Genomic DNA, 17694 nt, shown 5'->3' on the forward strand with positions numbered 1-17694 from the left:
TGTTGTTGCTGATCCATGTGTACGTTATCTCTAGTCTCGACTATACCAGTATTCTCCTTGCCATTCATCTCCCACCCTCCACAAACTTGACCTCATCCAAAGCTCATGCCAAGTCACATTTTCTCATCACCCTGTATGCTCGCTGATCTAAGCTGGCTCCCAGTCCATCAATGCCTCAATTTCAAAATTCTCACCCTTGGTTTCAAATCCCTCCATGGGTGCGCACCTCCCCAACTCTAATCTCCTTCAACCCCGCGCTCCGCCAGTTTGGAAATCTCGAGCATTTCCGATTTTAATCACTCCGCCATTCTCAGCCGTGTTTTGAGTTGCCTGGGCCCTAAAGCTCTGAAATTCTCTCCTTAAAATCTGCTCCATGCCTTTTTCTCCTTCCTAAAACCTAACTCCTTGACCAAGCTTTTGGCCAACTGTCCTGTCATCTCCCTCTGTGGCTGCGTGTCAAATTTTCAGAAATAATGCTCCTGTATTCCATGAGCCTATGAGAACCTACATCACAGAATTCCGATTTGTTTGTGGAGATATTTTCAAGCCATCATCTTTGTCAAGAGTATCAGCTTCTGCTCAGTTGGTAGCACTCCCACCTCTGAATCACAAGAGTCCAGGTTCAAGCATAAAAATGCAGCTGACACTCCAGCACAGTATTGAGGGTGTGTTGCATTGTCTTTCATATGATATGTTAAACTGAGGCCTGCTCAGGAGGATGTAAAAGATCTTATGGTCATCATTACATTGCTGTTCGTAGAATTTTCCGAGTGCAAATTGGCTGCGGCATTTCCTGCAGAATGACAGTGACTACACTGCAAAGGTATTTCAATGGATGCAAAGCCCTTTGCGACATCTGCTGGTCATGCAAAGTGCTATATAAACACAAGTCTTTTTAACTCTCTGGGGGGAGGTGGGGGCAACAATTTTAACCTCATTCTCTGGTCAGGAATCTCACAAGGTCAGGGGGAGTTCTGATTTACATCCTGCCCTACATTAATCCCCATTTATTTCGATGGGGAGTGAAACTGGGTGGCGTGTATAAGCCCAAGTACAACCGTGCTTCCCCACCATTACAAAGGAATGAACAAATTATGCGGAGTACAGGACCATAAATCTCATGTAATGCAAACAAAAGCTGAAAACCACAAACTTTGTCAACGATAATTTTCACCAGAATTACAAACGCACATAAATTAACCTTCTGGCAAAGTCTATTAAAGAGGCTTGGAGTCTAAGTTCAGCACATATAATCCTCCTTTGATTGCCTCCATCTTTACGATAAACAAAACTTGCTCTGTGCTCTTTTTTGAGTCACGCAATAGGTTCAGATAAAAAATGAAGTGCACAACTCTTGTATGAGGAGGTTCACAGGACTCCACGGCAGGTGAGAGCCAAATTGGTGAAGCAGGGTGTAAGGCCCCTCGATGTTTTGCCTGCCTGCATCCAATGCTGCTATCGTAGCACAGATGATGCAGAGCAACCACTATAACCAGCCTTCTGAGTGCCCTGAAACCCGCAGCAGCAACCACAAATTCCAGACATGTTAGCTCACTGGGTGGCTGAACCTTACTTTGTAAAAAAGCACCACTCTATTGGGCGTAAGGGGATGCTTTTGAATAAGCAACACACACTCACACACATTTCCACAACAACCAACATTCACAGCGTGCCAGATCGTGATCAATTTTCTACAGGGGCTAAGGGCCACACACCAGCACAGCATTTAAGTGTCTCAGGAATTTGGGTTTTCTTCTTCGGAGAGTTAATGAATCAACGCTTCTCCAAGAAAAACCTGTGCGCAATTTCACACTGGTTGACCTGAACTGAATCCAACTTCTGTTATCTGTTCTTGCTTAAGAAACGGAGGCCATTCAACCCTTTGAGCCTACTTCACCACCCAGTGTGTTCGTGGCTGACCTGTGACCTAACTTCAGCTGCTCGACTTGGCTCCTTGTTCCCTTATACTCCCTACCAAAATCTAGCGGTCTCAGGTTTAAAATGGTCAATTGCGCTAGCATTTTGCATTGGGGGGGGGGAAAAGAGTTCCACACTTTAATCATCTTTTGAATGTGGAAGTATTTCCTAGCTCCTTTCCTCAATGGTCTGGCTCTGATGTTTAAAGTTATGTCCTTCTACCTAAACGGCCCCAACGCGAATAATTTTCTCTTTTCACCCTTTCAAATTCCTTTCAAAATCATTAAAAAAATCATTCAAATTACCCCTGATTCTATACTTCAGGGAATGCAAGCCTAGTTTATGACATCTTGCCTCCTAACTGAACGATGTAACAAGTAAAAACTCAGTTCTGGCGCAATGCATCAAGACAGAGAATGTTCAGTAGCTACTGCTCGGGTCCCAGAAGTTGCCTCTCAAAACTCAGTGTTTCCCAAGTGCACTCTGTAGTGGGAGAAGGGATAGTCCGGATAGTGCCAGTGCATGGAGCTAAGGAAATATGGAAGAGGGGATATCTACAGCAAGCAGCTTTTCTCTGATCCCAAGTGGGTGCACGAGAGTCTAAAAACTGGCCAAGCCCAAGGCTACCTAGAGGGGAAACAGATACTTAAAATTCGCATCAAGTCCACACACCAACTCACACAGCCCAACTCAGGTAGCATTTTGAGAACCCCAAAAGATGATGGAAGCCTCTTAAGTGTCTCATCCGCCTTGCAGGCGGGACATTAAGCCGAGGTTCCCAGTTTTCCCTTTTGGCTGAATATAAATGATCAGACAGGCAGGGGAGTTCTGCCCTGGCATGCTAGCTAAACATTTATCCCTCAAACTAAAACATTTAAAAAAAAAATCAAATTGTTGATAGTTAGAAGTTTGCTAAGTGCAAATTGGCTGGCAGGAACAGGAAACAGAGAGTTGGCATAAATGGGCCTTTTTCTGGTTGGCAGGATGTGACGAGTGGTGTGCCACAGGCATCAGTGCTGGGGCCTCAACTTTTTACAATTTATATAAATGACTTGCATGGAGGGACCGAAGGAAGGGTGGCTAAATTTGCTGATGACACGAGGATAGGTAGGAAAGTAAATTGTGAAGAGGACGTAAGGAGGCTACAAAGTGACATAGATAGGTCAAGTGAGAGGGCAAAGATCTGGCAAATGGAGTATAATGTGGGAAAATATGAAATTGTCCATTTTGGCAGGAAGAATAAAAAAGCTTATTATCTAAATGCTGAGAGACTGCAGAGCTCTGAGATTCAGAGGGATCTGAGCATCCTAGTGCATGGTTAAAGGTTAGTATGCAGGTACAGCAGGCAATTAGGAAAGCTAACAATGTTATTTGTGAGGAGAATTAATTGCAAAAGTAGGGAGGTTATGCTTCAGTTGTACAGGGCATTGGTGAGACCACATCTGCAGCAGTACTGGTCTCCTTAATTAAAGAAAGATGTAAATTCTTTAGAAGCAGTTCAGAGAAGGTTTACTAGACCAATACCAGGAATGGGTGGGTTGTCTTATGAGGAAAGGCTGGACAGGTTAGGCTTGTATCCACTGGAATTTAGAAGAGTAAGAGGTGACTTGATTGAAACCTTTAAGATCCTGAGCTGTCTTGACAGGGTGGATGCGGAGAGGATGTTTCATTTTGTAGGAGAATCTAGAACTAGGGGTCACTGTTTAAAAATAAGGGGTCACTCATTTAAGACAGATGAGGAGAATTTTTTTTCTTTCAGGGTTGAGTGTCTTTGGAACTCTTTTTATTTGTTCGTGGGATGTGGGTGTCGCTGGCTGGGCCAGCATTTATTGCCCATCCCTAATTGCCCTTGAGAACCAAGTGGCTTCCTAGGCCACTTCAGAGGGCATTTTAAGAGTCAACCACATTGATATGGGTTTGGAGTTACACATAGGCCAGACCAGGTGAGGACAGCAGGTTTCCTTCCTTAAAGGACATTAGTGAACCAGTTTTTACGACAATCGACAATTGTTTCATGGTCGTCATTAGACTTTTTATTCCAGATTTTTTTATTGAATTCAAATTTTACCATCTGCCGCGGTGAGATTTGAACCCGGGACCCCAGAGCAATAGCCTGGGTATCTGGAGTACTAGTCCAGTGATAATACCACTACACTACTGCCTCCCCTCAAAAATCAGTGGAAGCAGAGTCTTTGAACATTTTTAAGGCAAGAGCTAGGTAGGCTCTTGATTAACAAGGGGGTGAAGGTTTATCGGGGGTAGGCAGGAATATGGGGGTGAGGTTACATTCAGATCAGTGATCGTCTTATTGAATGGCGGAGCAGGCTCAAGGAGCCAAGTGACCTACTCCTGCTCCTAATTCGTATGTTTTCATACATTGAGAGTATTGACTATTTTCAAACCACTCAATTGCCGGTGAAGTGCTCTGGGACATCCCAGGACGTGAAAGGTGCTACAGAAATGCAAGTTCTTTCTTCCTTTCTGATGAAGGACTGAAGCAGATAAAAAGTACAAGCTTCCTCATGAATTACAATCCACACAGACATGGGCAGTGACTGAACACTGCACCGAGGCTCAATTCACATCTGTCTGCACGTTTACAGCCTGGAATGTTAATCTGTGAATATGGAGAAGATTTAGCTCTTTTAATAACAACAGTATTATTTTGCATCAGCGTCTTTGGTTGAGTTTGTAATGCGACTGAAAAGTGTCTGTAGACATGCTGAATGGTTTATTTTGCTGGTTTGTTCTATCCCACTCTCTTTCCCTCTCTCTGGTGGCAGCAGTAATGTCACTGGACTAGTAATCCAGAAGCTCACCACGGCAACTGGTTCAAATTCGATTCAATTAATTAATAAAAAAGAAAAAGAAAAAGATAAAAGAAAAATCTGGAATAGAAAGCTGGCCTCCGTAATGTGCCATGAAACCATCATCAACTGCTGTAAAAACCCACTGGTTCAGAAATGTCCTTTAGGAATGGAAATCTGTCTGGCCTACATGTGACTCCAGACCAGGTAATGAATAACCAGGTAAGGCCAGGCAACATGGTTGACTCTTAACTGCCCTAGCAGTACAAAGCGCTACAGAAAGGTTCGAGAAGGGGCTCATCACCATCTCACAAGGGCAATTAGGGATGGGCAACAAATGTTTGTTTTGACAGCGATGTCCGAGCGGTATGTGACCTACCGTTCGCCAAAACAAACAAAAATAGGGATACAACACACCATTAGGAACTGATCACTGCCCTTTTCTTGAGAGTTTGCAAACATGTGACAATTCAAATGAACATACTTCCCCTTTAATTCCGCTTAGTTACCGTGAAGCCGGTTTATGGTGAGGTTCTGTCACACTAAACAAACTCTTCATCTACCTCAAAATCTAAAAGCTCATTTCTTTCCTTCTTTTTTCCATTAAACACAGCTAGGAGGTTGAGGGGAGATATGCTACATGTGTACAAGATTACAACAGGTTTAGATAAGGTAGACAAAGAAAAGCTGTTCCCAATAGCTGATGGCACAACGAATGAGGAGCACAGACTTAAGATTTTGGGCAACAGTTTCGGGAGGATGTGAAGAACCACCTTTTTTTATGCAGTTTGAGTGGTAATGCCCTGGAACTCGGTGCCTACTAGAGTGAGGAAAGCAGAGACATTTAACGATTTCAAAATGAATTCAGATATGCACTCGAGGTGAGTGAATAAACTTGCAGGGCTCAGAACACTGCGGGGGAATGGGACTGACTGAGTTGCTTTACGAAGCTGGCATGGACTCGATGGGCCGAATGGTTTCGTTCTAAGCTGTAACAATTTCACGGTTTGGATGGCAGAGGGTCCCTGGCCGGAGAGTTGAGAACCAGGGGTACAGTCTCAAAGTAAAGGGGTCAGTCATTTTGGGCAGAGGGGCGAGGAGAAATTTATTCACTCACTCAGACAGTAGTGAATCTTTGGACCTCTCCACCCCAGGGGGGGTACACTCAAGACTGAAATCAATAAGGCTCTTGGACCAGAGGGGAATCGAGGGCTGTGGGGGTAGGGTGAGAAAGTAGAATTGAGGTAGAAAACTGTGATCTTATTGAATGGCAGAGGAGGCTCGAGTGGCCATTTTGGCCTCCTCCTGGTTCCAATTTCTTATGCTGCTTTGTTTGAAGGGGTAGGGCTTGGTTTGGGTCAGTTTGGGGGTTTGATACAGGGTGTCACTGCAGCTGAACTGCGCAAGTTCAAAGTCAAAAAACTGCTTCCTCCTTCAAGCAGTGGGGTGGGGTGGGGCTTCCTACTTTCCAGAACTGAAAGGACTCAGTTAACATAAGCATGAAAGAAATAAAAGAACGGGTGCAGCAGGCTCAAGATTAAAATTATTAGGAACGTCAAGGAGCAATGGGAATATTTTTTGGCGTCAATCATCATCATTAACAATCTGTACGAAGGAGATAAGGTCAGAAGGCAATCTACCTGTTTACCCAGCGCTGCCCTGGAAACCAGACTAACCATAAAATGTAGTTGTGCAACTCTGGAGAAAATTGGCAGCGGCTGGGAGATTCGCTGAAAGATTAACATGTATATATTTTCAGCATAATAAATCAGATTTAACTCTTTAAGTGTTGGAACACCACTCTGATCACAGAGAAGGAAAGCATCACCAGTGACCAGGTTCAAGATAACTGTATTAAAAAATAGCTGAATGTGTAACTTTATGTCTTATCACAGCCTGCAGTTTAAAGTGCTTACTAATTCTGCACATGCGGAAAACTTTTACTTATATAGCACCTTTAACATAGGGAAATGTCCTTTTTTTTATTAGGGTAGATGGCCATAAAGCTTGGCCAAAGGCATAGGTTTTAAAAAGCGGTCTTAACGGGGGGGCGGGGTGAGGTGGAGAGGTTTAAGGCGGCATTCCAGGGATCAGCACAGAGGCAGTTTAAGGCAAAGCCACCAATGGTGGAGCAATTAAAGTCAGGAGTGTGCATGAGGCCAAAATGGGAGGGTTACAGGTATCTGAAGATGGTAAGGCTGGAGAAGGTAGAGAGATGGGGAAAGGTGAGTCCATGCAGCGATATGAAAACATGGATAAGAATTTTAAAATTGAGGCGTTAGTGGACCGGGGGCTAATGTAGGTAAGTGAACAAGGGCTGACGGACAAACAGGACTTGGAACAGACAGCCAAAATAAAAAACTAAATTACAATGAATGTTTAGGTCACAGGCTTTTGAGCTCATTCAGTCCAATCCACCCTTATCTTTTCAATGCTTCATTCAGCGGTTTAAATGCATGCAGGTTTTATGCCTCAGCCTGCCTGCAGCCCATCTTAACTGCTAATCTCAGTGTACACGGCAGTCCAAATCACAAACGTGTTCTCATCTTTCTGCTTTGGTACAGCTGAAAGCGTTCTTTCCTTTCTCTACACTGCTTATTAACTTATTAGCTTTGGTTTTCTCCTCAGATGTCCAATGGAGCGGCTCTTGCCAAATGGTTGCTCACTGCTCTTTCTCCCAGCCCCCAGTAAACAGGAATTGAACGTGTTACTCGCTTGTGTATTTCTTTCAGGGGCCCCAGGTGCCTCTTTATGTACAGCCTGATTAGGTCACACTCCAGTTTCAGCAGGAATGCCAGGCATTCGAAGCCCCTAAAAATGACCAACATCACCCAGAGTCCACAGTAAGTGATGGGGCCAATGAACCCCCGCTGGTATTTTTCAGCACCCCCTCGCTCAGTTTAATCCCCATACGTGCTGTACACACATAGCTGTTCCGATGTTCAACATGTGGGTATCCTGAACTAGTCTGTAGTAAACTTCGATTGCCAGTCAGTCCAGATTCAAATCCTTATCAAGCTCTCTGCGGGATTATGGTTACCTCTATAATGCACCTCACCCCAATCATCAGTGAATTTAACTGCCTTGCACTGCGAATGCAACTTCAATCCATCCCACACCCTCCAGCTGCCTTGGGATAAGTCCATCCATCTGTCAGACTCCCAGGGAAATGTGTGTCTGTCTGAATCATCCCCTCACTGCCCCCACATACAGGTCCGTCAAAACACTGGGGATACTAAAAGCAACCCTTTCTTCTTCTTCCTGTGTTGCAGCCTTAATCTGTGTATAATTTATGATTTTTTTCTCTCATCAGCCTCTAACTCAGATTTGTGACTTTGGATACATACTGACCTTGGCTTGTTAAGGAGGTGCATGTGAATCTTATCAAAGGTGTACTGGAAGCAAAGGGCTTGCTATTTTCTCACTCCCCATGATGTTACTACAAAGACAACAACCTTCAGACAGAAGTGCCAAGTGAATGGCCCAGCTCAGCCTCCTCCCGAGGTTCCCAGCATCAGAGTTGCTGATCTTCAATCAATTCAATTCACTCCACATGAAATCAAGAAACAGCTGAAGGTACTGGACACTGCTAAGGCTATGGGCCCTGACAATATTCCGGCAATAGTACTGAAGACTTGTGCTCCAGACGCACCCTTAGCCAAGCTGTTCCAGTACAGCTACAACACTGGTACCTACCCAGCAATGTGGAAAATTGCCCAGTTATGTCCTGTCCATAAAGAGGACAAATCCAGCCTGCCCATTTACTGCCCCATCAGTCTATTCTCAATCAGCAAGGTGATGGAAGGTGTTGTCGACAGTGCTATCAAACGGCAATTATTCAGCAACCTGATCACCAATGCACAATTTAGGTTCTGCCAGGGCCACTTGGCTCCAGACCTCATTACAGCCTTGGTCAAAACATAGCCAAGAGAGCTGAATTATGAAGGTGGAGTGTGAGTGACTGTCCTTAGCATCAAGGCAGCATTTGGCTGAATGTGACATCAGAAGTCCTTGCAAAATTGAAGACAATGGGAATCAAGGTGGTCTCTTTTCAATAGCTGTAGTCAAACCTAGCAGAAAGGAAAATGATTGTGCTTGGAGGCCAATCATCTCAGCCCCAGATCTTCAATGCAGGAGTTCCTCGAGGTTAAGACTAAGGTCCAACCATCTTCTGCTGCTTCATCAATGACTTCCCTCCATAAAGTAAGAAGTGGAATGATTGCAGTGTTCAGCACCATTCGCAACTGCTCAGATGCTGAAGTAGCCATGCCCGCATTTAGCAATACCTGGGCCAATTCAGGCTGATAAGTGGCAAGTAATATTTGTACCACTTAAGTGGCGGGCGACGGTTACCTCCAATAGGAGAGAATCTAACCATCTCCCATCGAAAATCAATGGCTTTACCATCGCTAAATCCCCCATTTTCAACATCCTGGGGGTTACCATTGGCCAAAAGCTGAACTGGACCAGCCATATTAAATATGGTGGCTTCAAGAGCAGGTCAGAGGCTGGGAATTCTGGGGCGAGTGTCTCGCCTCCTGACTTCCCAAAGTCTGTCCCACCATTTACAAGGCACAAGTCAGGAATGTGACTGAATACTTTCCACTTGCCTGGATGAGTGCAGCTCCAAAAACACTCAAGAAGCTCAACACCAAGCAGCCTGTCTGATCGGCACCCCGTCCACCACCTTCAAGATTTACTTCCCCACCACTGGTGCACCATGGCAGCAGCATGTACCATCTACAAGAGGCACTGCAGCAACTCACCAAAGCTCCTTCGACAGCACCTTATAAGCCAGCAACCTCTACCACCTAGAAGGAAAAGGGCAGCAGACATATCGGAACACCCCCACCTGCAATTCCCCTTCATGTCATACACCATCCTGTCTTGGAACTATATCATCATTCCTTCACTGGATCAAAATCCTGGAACTCCTACCAAACAGCAGCGGGGGTGTTCCTACATCAGACAGTTCAGCAGTTCAAGATGACAGTTCATCACCACCTTGTTATATGGTCTGGAATGCATTGCCTGAAAGGGTGCTGGAAGCAATGGTAACTTTCCAAAGGAAACTGGATGAATACTTGAAGGGATGAAAGGAGGTGGGGAAGTGAGACTAGTGGGATAGCTCTTTCAAAGAGCCAGCACATGTACAATGGGCTGAAAAGCCTCCTGCTGCGTTGCATGATTCTATTTGAATGTTGAAAGCGCTCCCTCTTTCTCAAACACAACAAAACCCATCTCACCAGTAGCGACTGAAAGCAAGAAAAAACCTGCAAATGCTGGAAGTCTGAAAAGAACAAAATATGCTGTAAATACTAAACAAATGAGTCAACAGATGTAAAGAGAAAATATTTTGTTGTTTTGTATGTAGCCCAGTTCATTTATAGACTGTCTTCAATGTAGTTTAAAAAAAGCAAACAAAATTAGACACCAAGTGATGCAAGTTATTAGGGCAGGTTATCTAAACTTATTTAAAGAGGTAGGTTTTAAGGAGTGCCTTGAAGGAGGAGAGAGAGGTTGAGAGAGTTAGAGGTGTTTGGGGGGGGAGGGGATTTCCAGAGTTTAGGGTCCTGGCAGCTGAAGACACAGCCACCAGTGGTGGAGTCATTAAAATCAGGGATGCTCAAGAGGTTTGAATTAGAGGAGTGCAGAGATCTAGGAGGGTTATGGGCTGGAGGAGGTTACGGAGTAAGGGAGGAGCGAGGCCATAGAGGGATTTGAAAACAAGGATAAAATTTTAAAATCAAGGTGTTGCTTGACCAGAAGCCCATGTAGGCCAGTGAACACAGGAATTATATCAAAATAGGACTTGGTGGGAGTTAGGACTTAAGGCAGCAGAATTTTGGATGAGTATAAGTTTATGGGAGGTGAGAGAGCAGCCAGGAGTGAGTTGGAATAGCCAGATCTAGAGGTAACATAGGCATGGTTGAAGGCTTTATTAGCAAATGAGCCAAGACAGGGTGTTGTTATGGAGGTGTTTGTAGGTGGTCCTGGCAATGGCACAGATGTGTGGTGGGGAGCTGTTCTCAGGTTACACACCTGGAACATCAATGATCTGTCTTTCCTTTGATCTGCTCTGTTAATTCCAGTATTGGAGTTTTTTAAATTCCAAATTAAACCTTTTCATTGGTAACTTAAATCAGCATTCAACACAAGCCACCCCTCCAAATATGCAGACATGCTGGTTAATAGTCCAGCATACCTTTGCACAGTTCAAGATCTACAACGCACCAGCTTGTGACCGAAAGAAGAAAAATCAACATATGATGCTTGGATCTCAGAAGCGCAAATCCAACTTGGGTTCTTCTGGAATGTTCTTTAATTCACCGCTAATCAAATGTGTCACGAAAGCAACATTTAACCACCCAGTGTGCAAAAATGGAAAATCTCTCACTGATTTCCCTGAAGTGCTTTGTACCTGAATTTGTCTTTCTGCGTGTAATCTTTCGTTGTTTCCTCCGTCAAGGTGTCTGTGCCTGGCTCCTCCTTGAAAGCCAGTAGGTGCCTCTTGACATATGTACTGTCTTCCTGTTTTTGAAAGAGATCTGGTTTCTTCTCCGTTATACTGGCATGAGAGGGAGAGTGGGAAAGAGAGAGGGGCAGGGAGAAGGATAAAAAATGGCCATTAGAAATTTGTACAGTAAAAGGCCGTCAGTTGCAACACAGTGGACAGTGCTCTTTCATCCGAGTCAGATCATCATGGGTTCAAAGGCCACATTCCAGACCTCAGTACAAAATCCAAACTGATGCTCTCATTGTAGTGCTGGGGAAGTGCGACAAGGAGGACTGCGGTTCTTCAGGCGAGATGTTAAACTGCGGGCGGCCCTGTCTTCCCTCTGTGACGGACATAAAAATCCCTACGATCTCTAGTCTGAGCAGCAAGAGAACTCTCACCAGTGTTTTTGGCATCCTTCAGTCAACATTGCTTTGGGCGGGGGTGGAGAGAAGAGATGTGGTCATTGTCATGTTGCTGTTTGTGTGACTGTGTTACTTTCCGAGTGACACTGCAAAAAAATACTTGCAAAGTGCGCTGCAAAGCACTTTGGGTCATAAAAGGCACTTTACAAATTTTACTCTTTTTTTAACTATGTACGTAGCTTTGGTGAGTGGTCTTTGGTTAAGCACGAGAATTTGCGTTTGAAGGTTATTGATCTGATCAACTGGGAAACACCACCTATGAACTGCGCCAACATGGTTCCTGGTTTGAGGCTGACAGAGTGTTAGCAGAAGTACAAGCTCGATCCGGACAACAGCAGCATCACCACAGCCAGTGACTTTTGCTGTTTAATGATAGCTCAGTGCAGTATGAGTGAAATTAGAGGGCGGAACACGCAACAAGTGTGTATTTTGTGTAAAAATTAGTCAGTAAAACAGAGGCCTGCAATTAAGTGGAGTTTCGTTTCAACCCAAAACCACAAACATCACTGAGCAAGAATTGGATCTAGTTAGAGGAAAGGTGGTTCGTTAAACACACGCAATGTAACAATTTAACGGAACAGCCGTCTAAACATTTTCATTGGGAGAAGGGGGTTGATTAAAACTAATTCAAAGTGTGGATAAATAAAGGCTTACTTCAAGCTCGACTATTTTAACTAGACTAGGGGAAAGTGACACTGCTTTTCCTGTGTCACCAGACAAAAATGTCTATCGCTAGTACCCCCATTAAAGAAGAGCCATAGAACCATAGAAAAGTTACAGCACAGAAGGAGGTCATTCAGCCCATCTTGTCCATGCCAGCCCAAGGGCACCCAGGTGCCCTTTCTAATCCCACCTTCCTGCACCCGGCCCTGCAAAATAAATCTAAATATTAAAATTAAAAGCTCCCAAAATGTTAACTCTGCTCCTCTCTCCAAAGGTGCTGTCTGGCCTGTTGAGTACTTCCAGCATTTCTTGTTCTTTGTATAAAAGAACCTCACTGTGAACTGGTCATTGTCTTGCCGTCTTTGTACATTACACGATGAATGCCCTGCAGTGCTGAATGGTCAAGGCTCTGTGGGTAGCACCCACACCTCTGAATCAGAAGCTCATGGGTTTAAGCTCCACTCTGGTGACATAGAACAAGCTGGCTCTCCCAGTGTTGCACTCTCTGAGGTGCCATCTTTCGGACTGTAGCCTGTACCGTCAAAAAGATGCACTGCAGCAACCCAGCAAGGCTTCGTCAACAGCACCTTCCAAACCCACAAATATGACCATCTTGGACAATGACAGCAGGTGCATGCGGACACCATCACTTGGAAGTCCCCCCCAAGTCACACTTGGAAATATATCACCATTCCTTCACTGTCGCTGGATCAAAATCCTGGAACTTCCTCCCTAACAGCATGGTGAGTGTGCCTACACAACATGGACTGCAGCAGATCAAGACGGTGGCTCATCACCACCTTCTCAAGGGCACTGAAGGATGGTCAATATATGCCGGCCTTGTCACTGCCGCCATAACTTATGAAAAAAAGGCCACATCTGCTCTCTCAGTCAAAAGGCTGTAAAAGGTCCCAGAGCTACTATTCAAAGAGCAGGCGAGTGCCTCCAGTGTCCTGGCCAATATGTAGCCCAGCCAAGTTCAAAAAAGTACATTGCATTGCTGTTTGTGGAATATTGCAGTGCACAAATTAGCTGCTGCGTTTCCTGTATTAAACCAGTGATTAAGCTTCAAAAGTACTTCATTAGGCGTAAAACGCTTTGGGATGTTCTGAGGTTATGAAAGGTGCTATATAAATGCAAGAATTTTTTTTTCCCCTTCAAGCATTTTAACATCAGAGAATGGGACACTTTTCATTTCGAGGGCTCCCTATGTTCTCCCACAACATTCTTCAAGCCCACTACACCACTATAACACTTCACCATTTCACACACCAACCACCCTCATGTCCCTGGTGCCAAATTATTAGCTGCGTGTGAATGACACAGGCACAACATCATCTTCCCGGTACTTTTCACAACCTCGGGAGATCCCAAATCTCTCTGCGCACAGCAAGCTCCCACAAGCAATAATGCGATGATTTATTTTTTCAAGAAAAAAGTGATGTTGGTTGAGCGACTAATATTGGCCAGGATAGAGGGGGAAAAACTGCACTGCTCTTCTTCACAATAGTGGCCGTAGGATCTTTTATACCCTCGAGGGGGCAGGGGGCCTTGGTTTAATGCCTATTGTGCAAATTGGCTGCTGTGTTTCCTATGTTACAATAGTGACTACACTTCAAGACTACCTCATTGGTTGTAAAGAGTGTTGAAACACTAATGAAAGGTGCTGTACAATTGAATTTTTTTTTTAAATTGGAAAGATGGTCCCTCAGACAGTGCAGCACTTGATTGGTACCCCATGGTTCCCAAAACTCCCCACCACTGAAGGCTTTCCTCACTCCGCGTCTAGGTCCATTGTAGGCTCACTGATACGAGATTGAATGCGAAGATTTGTCAACAACTCTTATTACGCTTACTGTAACAAGTTGCAATTATATAGCACCTCTGACATAGGAATAGGGTCCAAGGCACTTCACAGGAGCATTATCAAATAAAAGTCAACAGTATGCCACACAAGGAGGTATTGGGGCACATGCTCAATCAAAGAGGTAGATTTTAAAGGAGCGTCTTAAAAGGAGGAAAGAAATATAGATATCTAGAGAAATGGAGGGAGGAAATTCCAGAGCTTAGGCAGCTAAGTGGTGGGGGGAGGGGAGGTGCAAGGGGAAATGATGTCGTGATTTGATAAGAAGGATGAGCGTTTAAAAATCATGTGACTGCCAGAATGCGAGAAGGCGAACAAGGTGGACCTTGCTTCTTTTCAATCTAACACTCCCTACATGTACTTTGATAAACAGGGTGACAGGTTAACATGTAATTATCTGTCCGTCAGTAAAACAATGCCTTTTTGTGTGAGTGGCTGCTGTCGGTTGCACACCTATAATCAGACCGTGGCCAATTTTCATATTACCGCCACCCAAGCTGTAGACCTGGCTGAAATCAGACTGATTTTTTGATAGACAAGGGACACAAGGGTTATGGGGGGCGGGGTGGGGGGTGCAGATGGCAAAGTGGAGGTGAGACACAACGAGATCAGCCATGATCTAATTGAGTTGCAGAACAGGCTGGAGGAGCTGAACGGCCTACTCCTGCTCCCAAGTCTAATGTTCCTAAAGAAATTTGTGCTCCTAGGTGAAAAGTGAGAGCTGTATGATTGAAAGGTGGCATTTTTAGTTGAAGTTTAGCGACAGTACAGTATAGAGACAGTGCAGTGACGATTCTTGATGTGCCAGCTGTTTGAACATTAATACTTTTGCAGTTTTGTGAGCTCCAAGCCGAGGGAGTGGTCGCTTACCCAAAGCTGTAGGCAAACATAAGGCACAGGCTTTCAGACTAGGGCTCTGGACATAATCAGATTTCTGTCTGACTGTCATCCGTGCTTCATGGTTTACTGATAGGTTAGTCTAGTGGTTGACCACCAACGACCGCAGTGGGTTCCCTATGGATAACCCAACGCAGTTTTATTCCAGAAGGCCTCAGGGATGGGCCAAGATTTCACATCAGGTCAGCCTTGGGTCAGTAGGTAGCATTTTCACCTCTGAATGGGTTTGAACCTCACTGCAGAGAATGGAGCAGAAAATCTAGGTGGACACTCCTAGTGCAGTTCTGCAGGGGGCGCTGGAGTCGCCGTCATTCAGACAAGACATTAAACTGAAGCCCTGTCTCGCCTATTGGATTGGCATGAAGAGAAGCAGGGGTGTTCCCCCCGACGATCCTGGGCCAATATTCATCCCTTAGCCAACATCACTATTAAAAAGGCATGGCTGTTGGTGGGGTCTTGCTATGTACAAACTGGCTACTTTCTACATCACAACAGCCACTACACTTCCAAAAGTACTCAATTGGCTGTGAAGTACTTTGGAATGTGCTCAGGTCATGAAAGGTATAAATGCCACGTTTATCCCTCAACTAAAATAAACATTATCTGGCTGGCTGTCATACGTGGGAGTTTGCCAATTGGCTGCCGCCATTTCCCTACAGTACAACAGTGACTGCACTTCAAAAGAAAAGCCAAGTGCAAAGTGCTCTGGGGTGCCCTTTGGAAGGTGTTGCTTGTAAATGGAAGTGCTGTCCAGAGAAACCAACCCCACCCCCACCGTTACCCTGAGTTAATTCTGGGAGCTACTACTTTTGTAATTCTAACAAATGACTTAACTCTTGAGCTAAGAAGAGGGATATGCTTCAACTTGGAAACTATGCATTGCATCATGCTGCCTCCTAGGCACAAACCACAGCATGTCTACATTGATACCTGGGATGAGGACAGACTGGGCTTGTTTCCACTGGAGTTTAGAAGAGTGAGGGGTGATTTGATTGAAGAATACAAGGTCCTGAATGGTCCTGACAAGGTGGATGTTGAAAGGATGTTTCCTCTTGTGGGCAAGTACAGAACCAAGGGACACTATTTTAAAATTAGGGGTCGCCTTTTAGAGATGAGGAGAATTTTTTTCTCTCAGAGGGTTATGTGACTTTGGAACTCTCTGCCTCAGAAGGTGGTGGAGGTGGCGTCACTGAATATTTTTAAGGCAGAAGTAGATAGATTCTTGGTAGGCAAGGGAATCAAAGGTTATAGGGGTTATTTGGGAACGTGGAAATCAAAACACAAGATGATCAGCCTTGATCTTATTGAATGGCAGAGCAGACTCAAGGGGCTGAATGGCCTACTCCTGTTCCTGTTTCTTATGTTCTTATGACAGCTACACACAAGCCCTTGGAAAGCTCGAAAGAGAAAACAAAAATCGGCAGTGGTTTTCAGAAAGAAGGGCAAAAAAAATCATATTTCAAAGAGGAGCTTCTGTTCAGCATTTGATTTTAGGTGCATACTGATCCTCATATGCTCCTCCATCCAACCGCACTGCATTTTACTTCCCATATCAAAAACTGCATGACCCAGGTGGCCCGTGAGATTGAAGGACAAGAGCAAAATTTTTACAAGGTAATAAACACAGGCATCTCTTGCTTGCCTGCCTTATGACCTGCTCTGGGCTACAGGTGGAAGCATTGCTTAACAGGTGCCTTAGAGCTTGATGGTGGGTGACTGATAGGCATCCTGCCGCCAGGTCAAGTCACTTTGCCAGACGAGGGCATGATATGGTCCATCACCAAAACCACCTTTGTTCAATCATTACTACAAAAGGAACAGAATCAGTAACTTCACGTGCAATTACAGTTGGCAAAACTGCCAGGATTCAGCTGTGCCCATCCTCAATTGCCCTTGAGAAGGTGGTGGTGAGCTGCCCTCTTGAACCACTGCAGTCCATGTGGTATAAGTACACCCACAGTGCTGTTAGGAAGGGGGTTCCAGGATTTTGACCCAGTGGCACTGAAGGAAGGACGATATATTTCCAAGTCAGGATGGTGAGTGGCTTGGAGGGTAACTTGTGGGTAGTGGTGCTCCCATGTATTCGCTGCCCTTGTTCTTCTAGGTGGCAGAGGTTACATGTTTGGAAGATGTCAAAGGAGGCCTGGTGAGCTGCTTCGGTACTCAATGCTGCCATTGTGCATTGGCAGTGGAGGGAGTGAATGCTCATTGTAGTGGTTGGGGTGCTGATCAAGTTGGGTATTTTTGTGCTGCGGGGTTGTAGATGCAGGAAATTTACAGAGTTAGGGAAGGGGTGAGGCCACGGAGGGATTTGAAAACAAGAATGAGAATTTTGAAATGGAGGCACTGACGGACCAAGAGCCAAGCACCTCCAGCCACCAACACTGGATAAAAGCAAAATACTGCGGATGCTGGAAATCTGAAATAAAGACAGAAATTGCAGGAAAAAACTCAGCAGGTCTGACAGCATCTGTGGAGAGAGAAACAGAGTTAATGTTTCAAGTCCATTTGAGCCTTCTTCACTGTAGTCCAAATTTAACAAGAAAAGATAATTAATTAGAGGAAGATGATGCGCCAGGTAGGGGGTCATCTGCATTGTTTCGGTATCCAATGAAGAGAGTGACT

The 17694-nt window shown here is 44.8% G+C and overlaps 1 protein-coding gene across 2 annotated transcripts in view; it reads right to left on the minus strand.

Moving 5' to 3' along the window:
- Window positions 1–17694, minus strand: part of atf6b (activating transcription factor 6 beta) — a 106869-nt gene that overhangs the window by 21247 nt on the left and 67928 nt on the right. For both annotated transcript variants that reach the window (XM_078566514.1, XM_078566515.1), the window contains exon 10: window positions 11146–11292. In XM_078566514.1, the coding sequence (XP_078422640.1) occupies window positions 11146–11292 (147 nt within the window). The remainder of the gene's footprint in view (window positions 1–11145; window positions 11293–17694) is intronic.

This window comes from Cetorhinus maximus, chromosome 21 (assembly GCF_964194155.1).
Source record: "Cetorhinus maximus chromosome 21, sCetMax3.hap1.1, whole genome shotgun sequence".
Taxonomy (NCBI): Eukaryota; Metazoa; Chordata; class Chondrichthyes; order Lamniformes; family Cetorhinidae; genus Cetorhinus; species Cetorhinus maximus.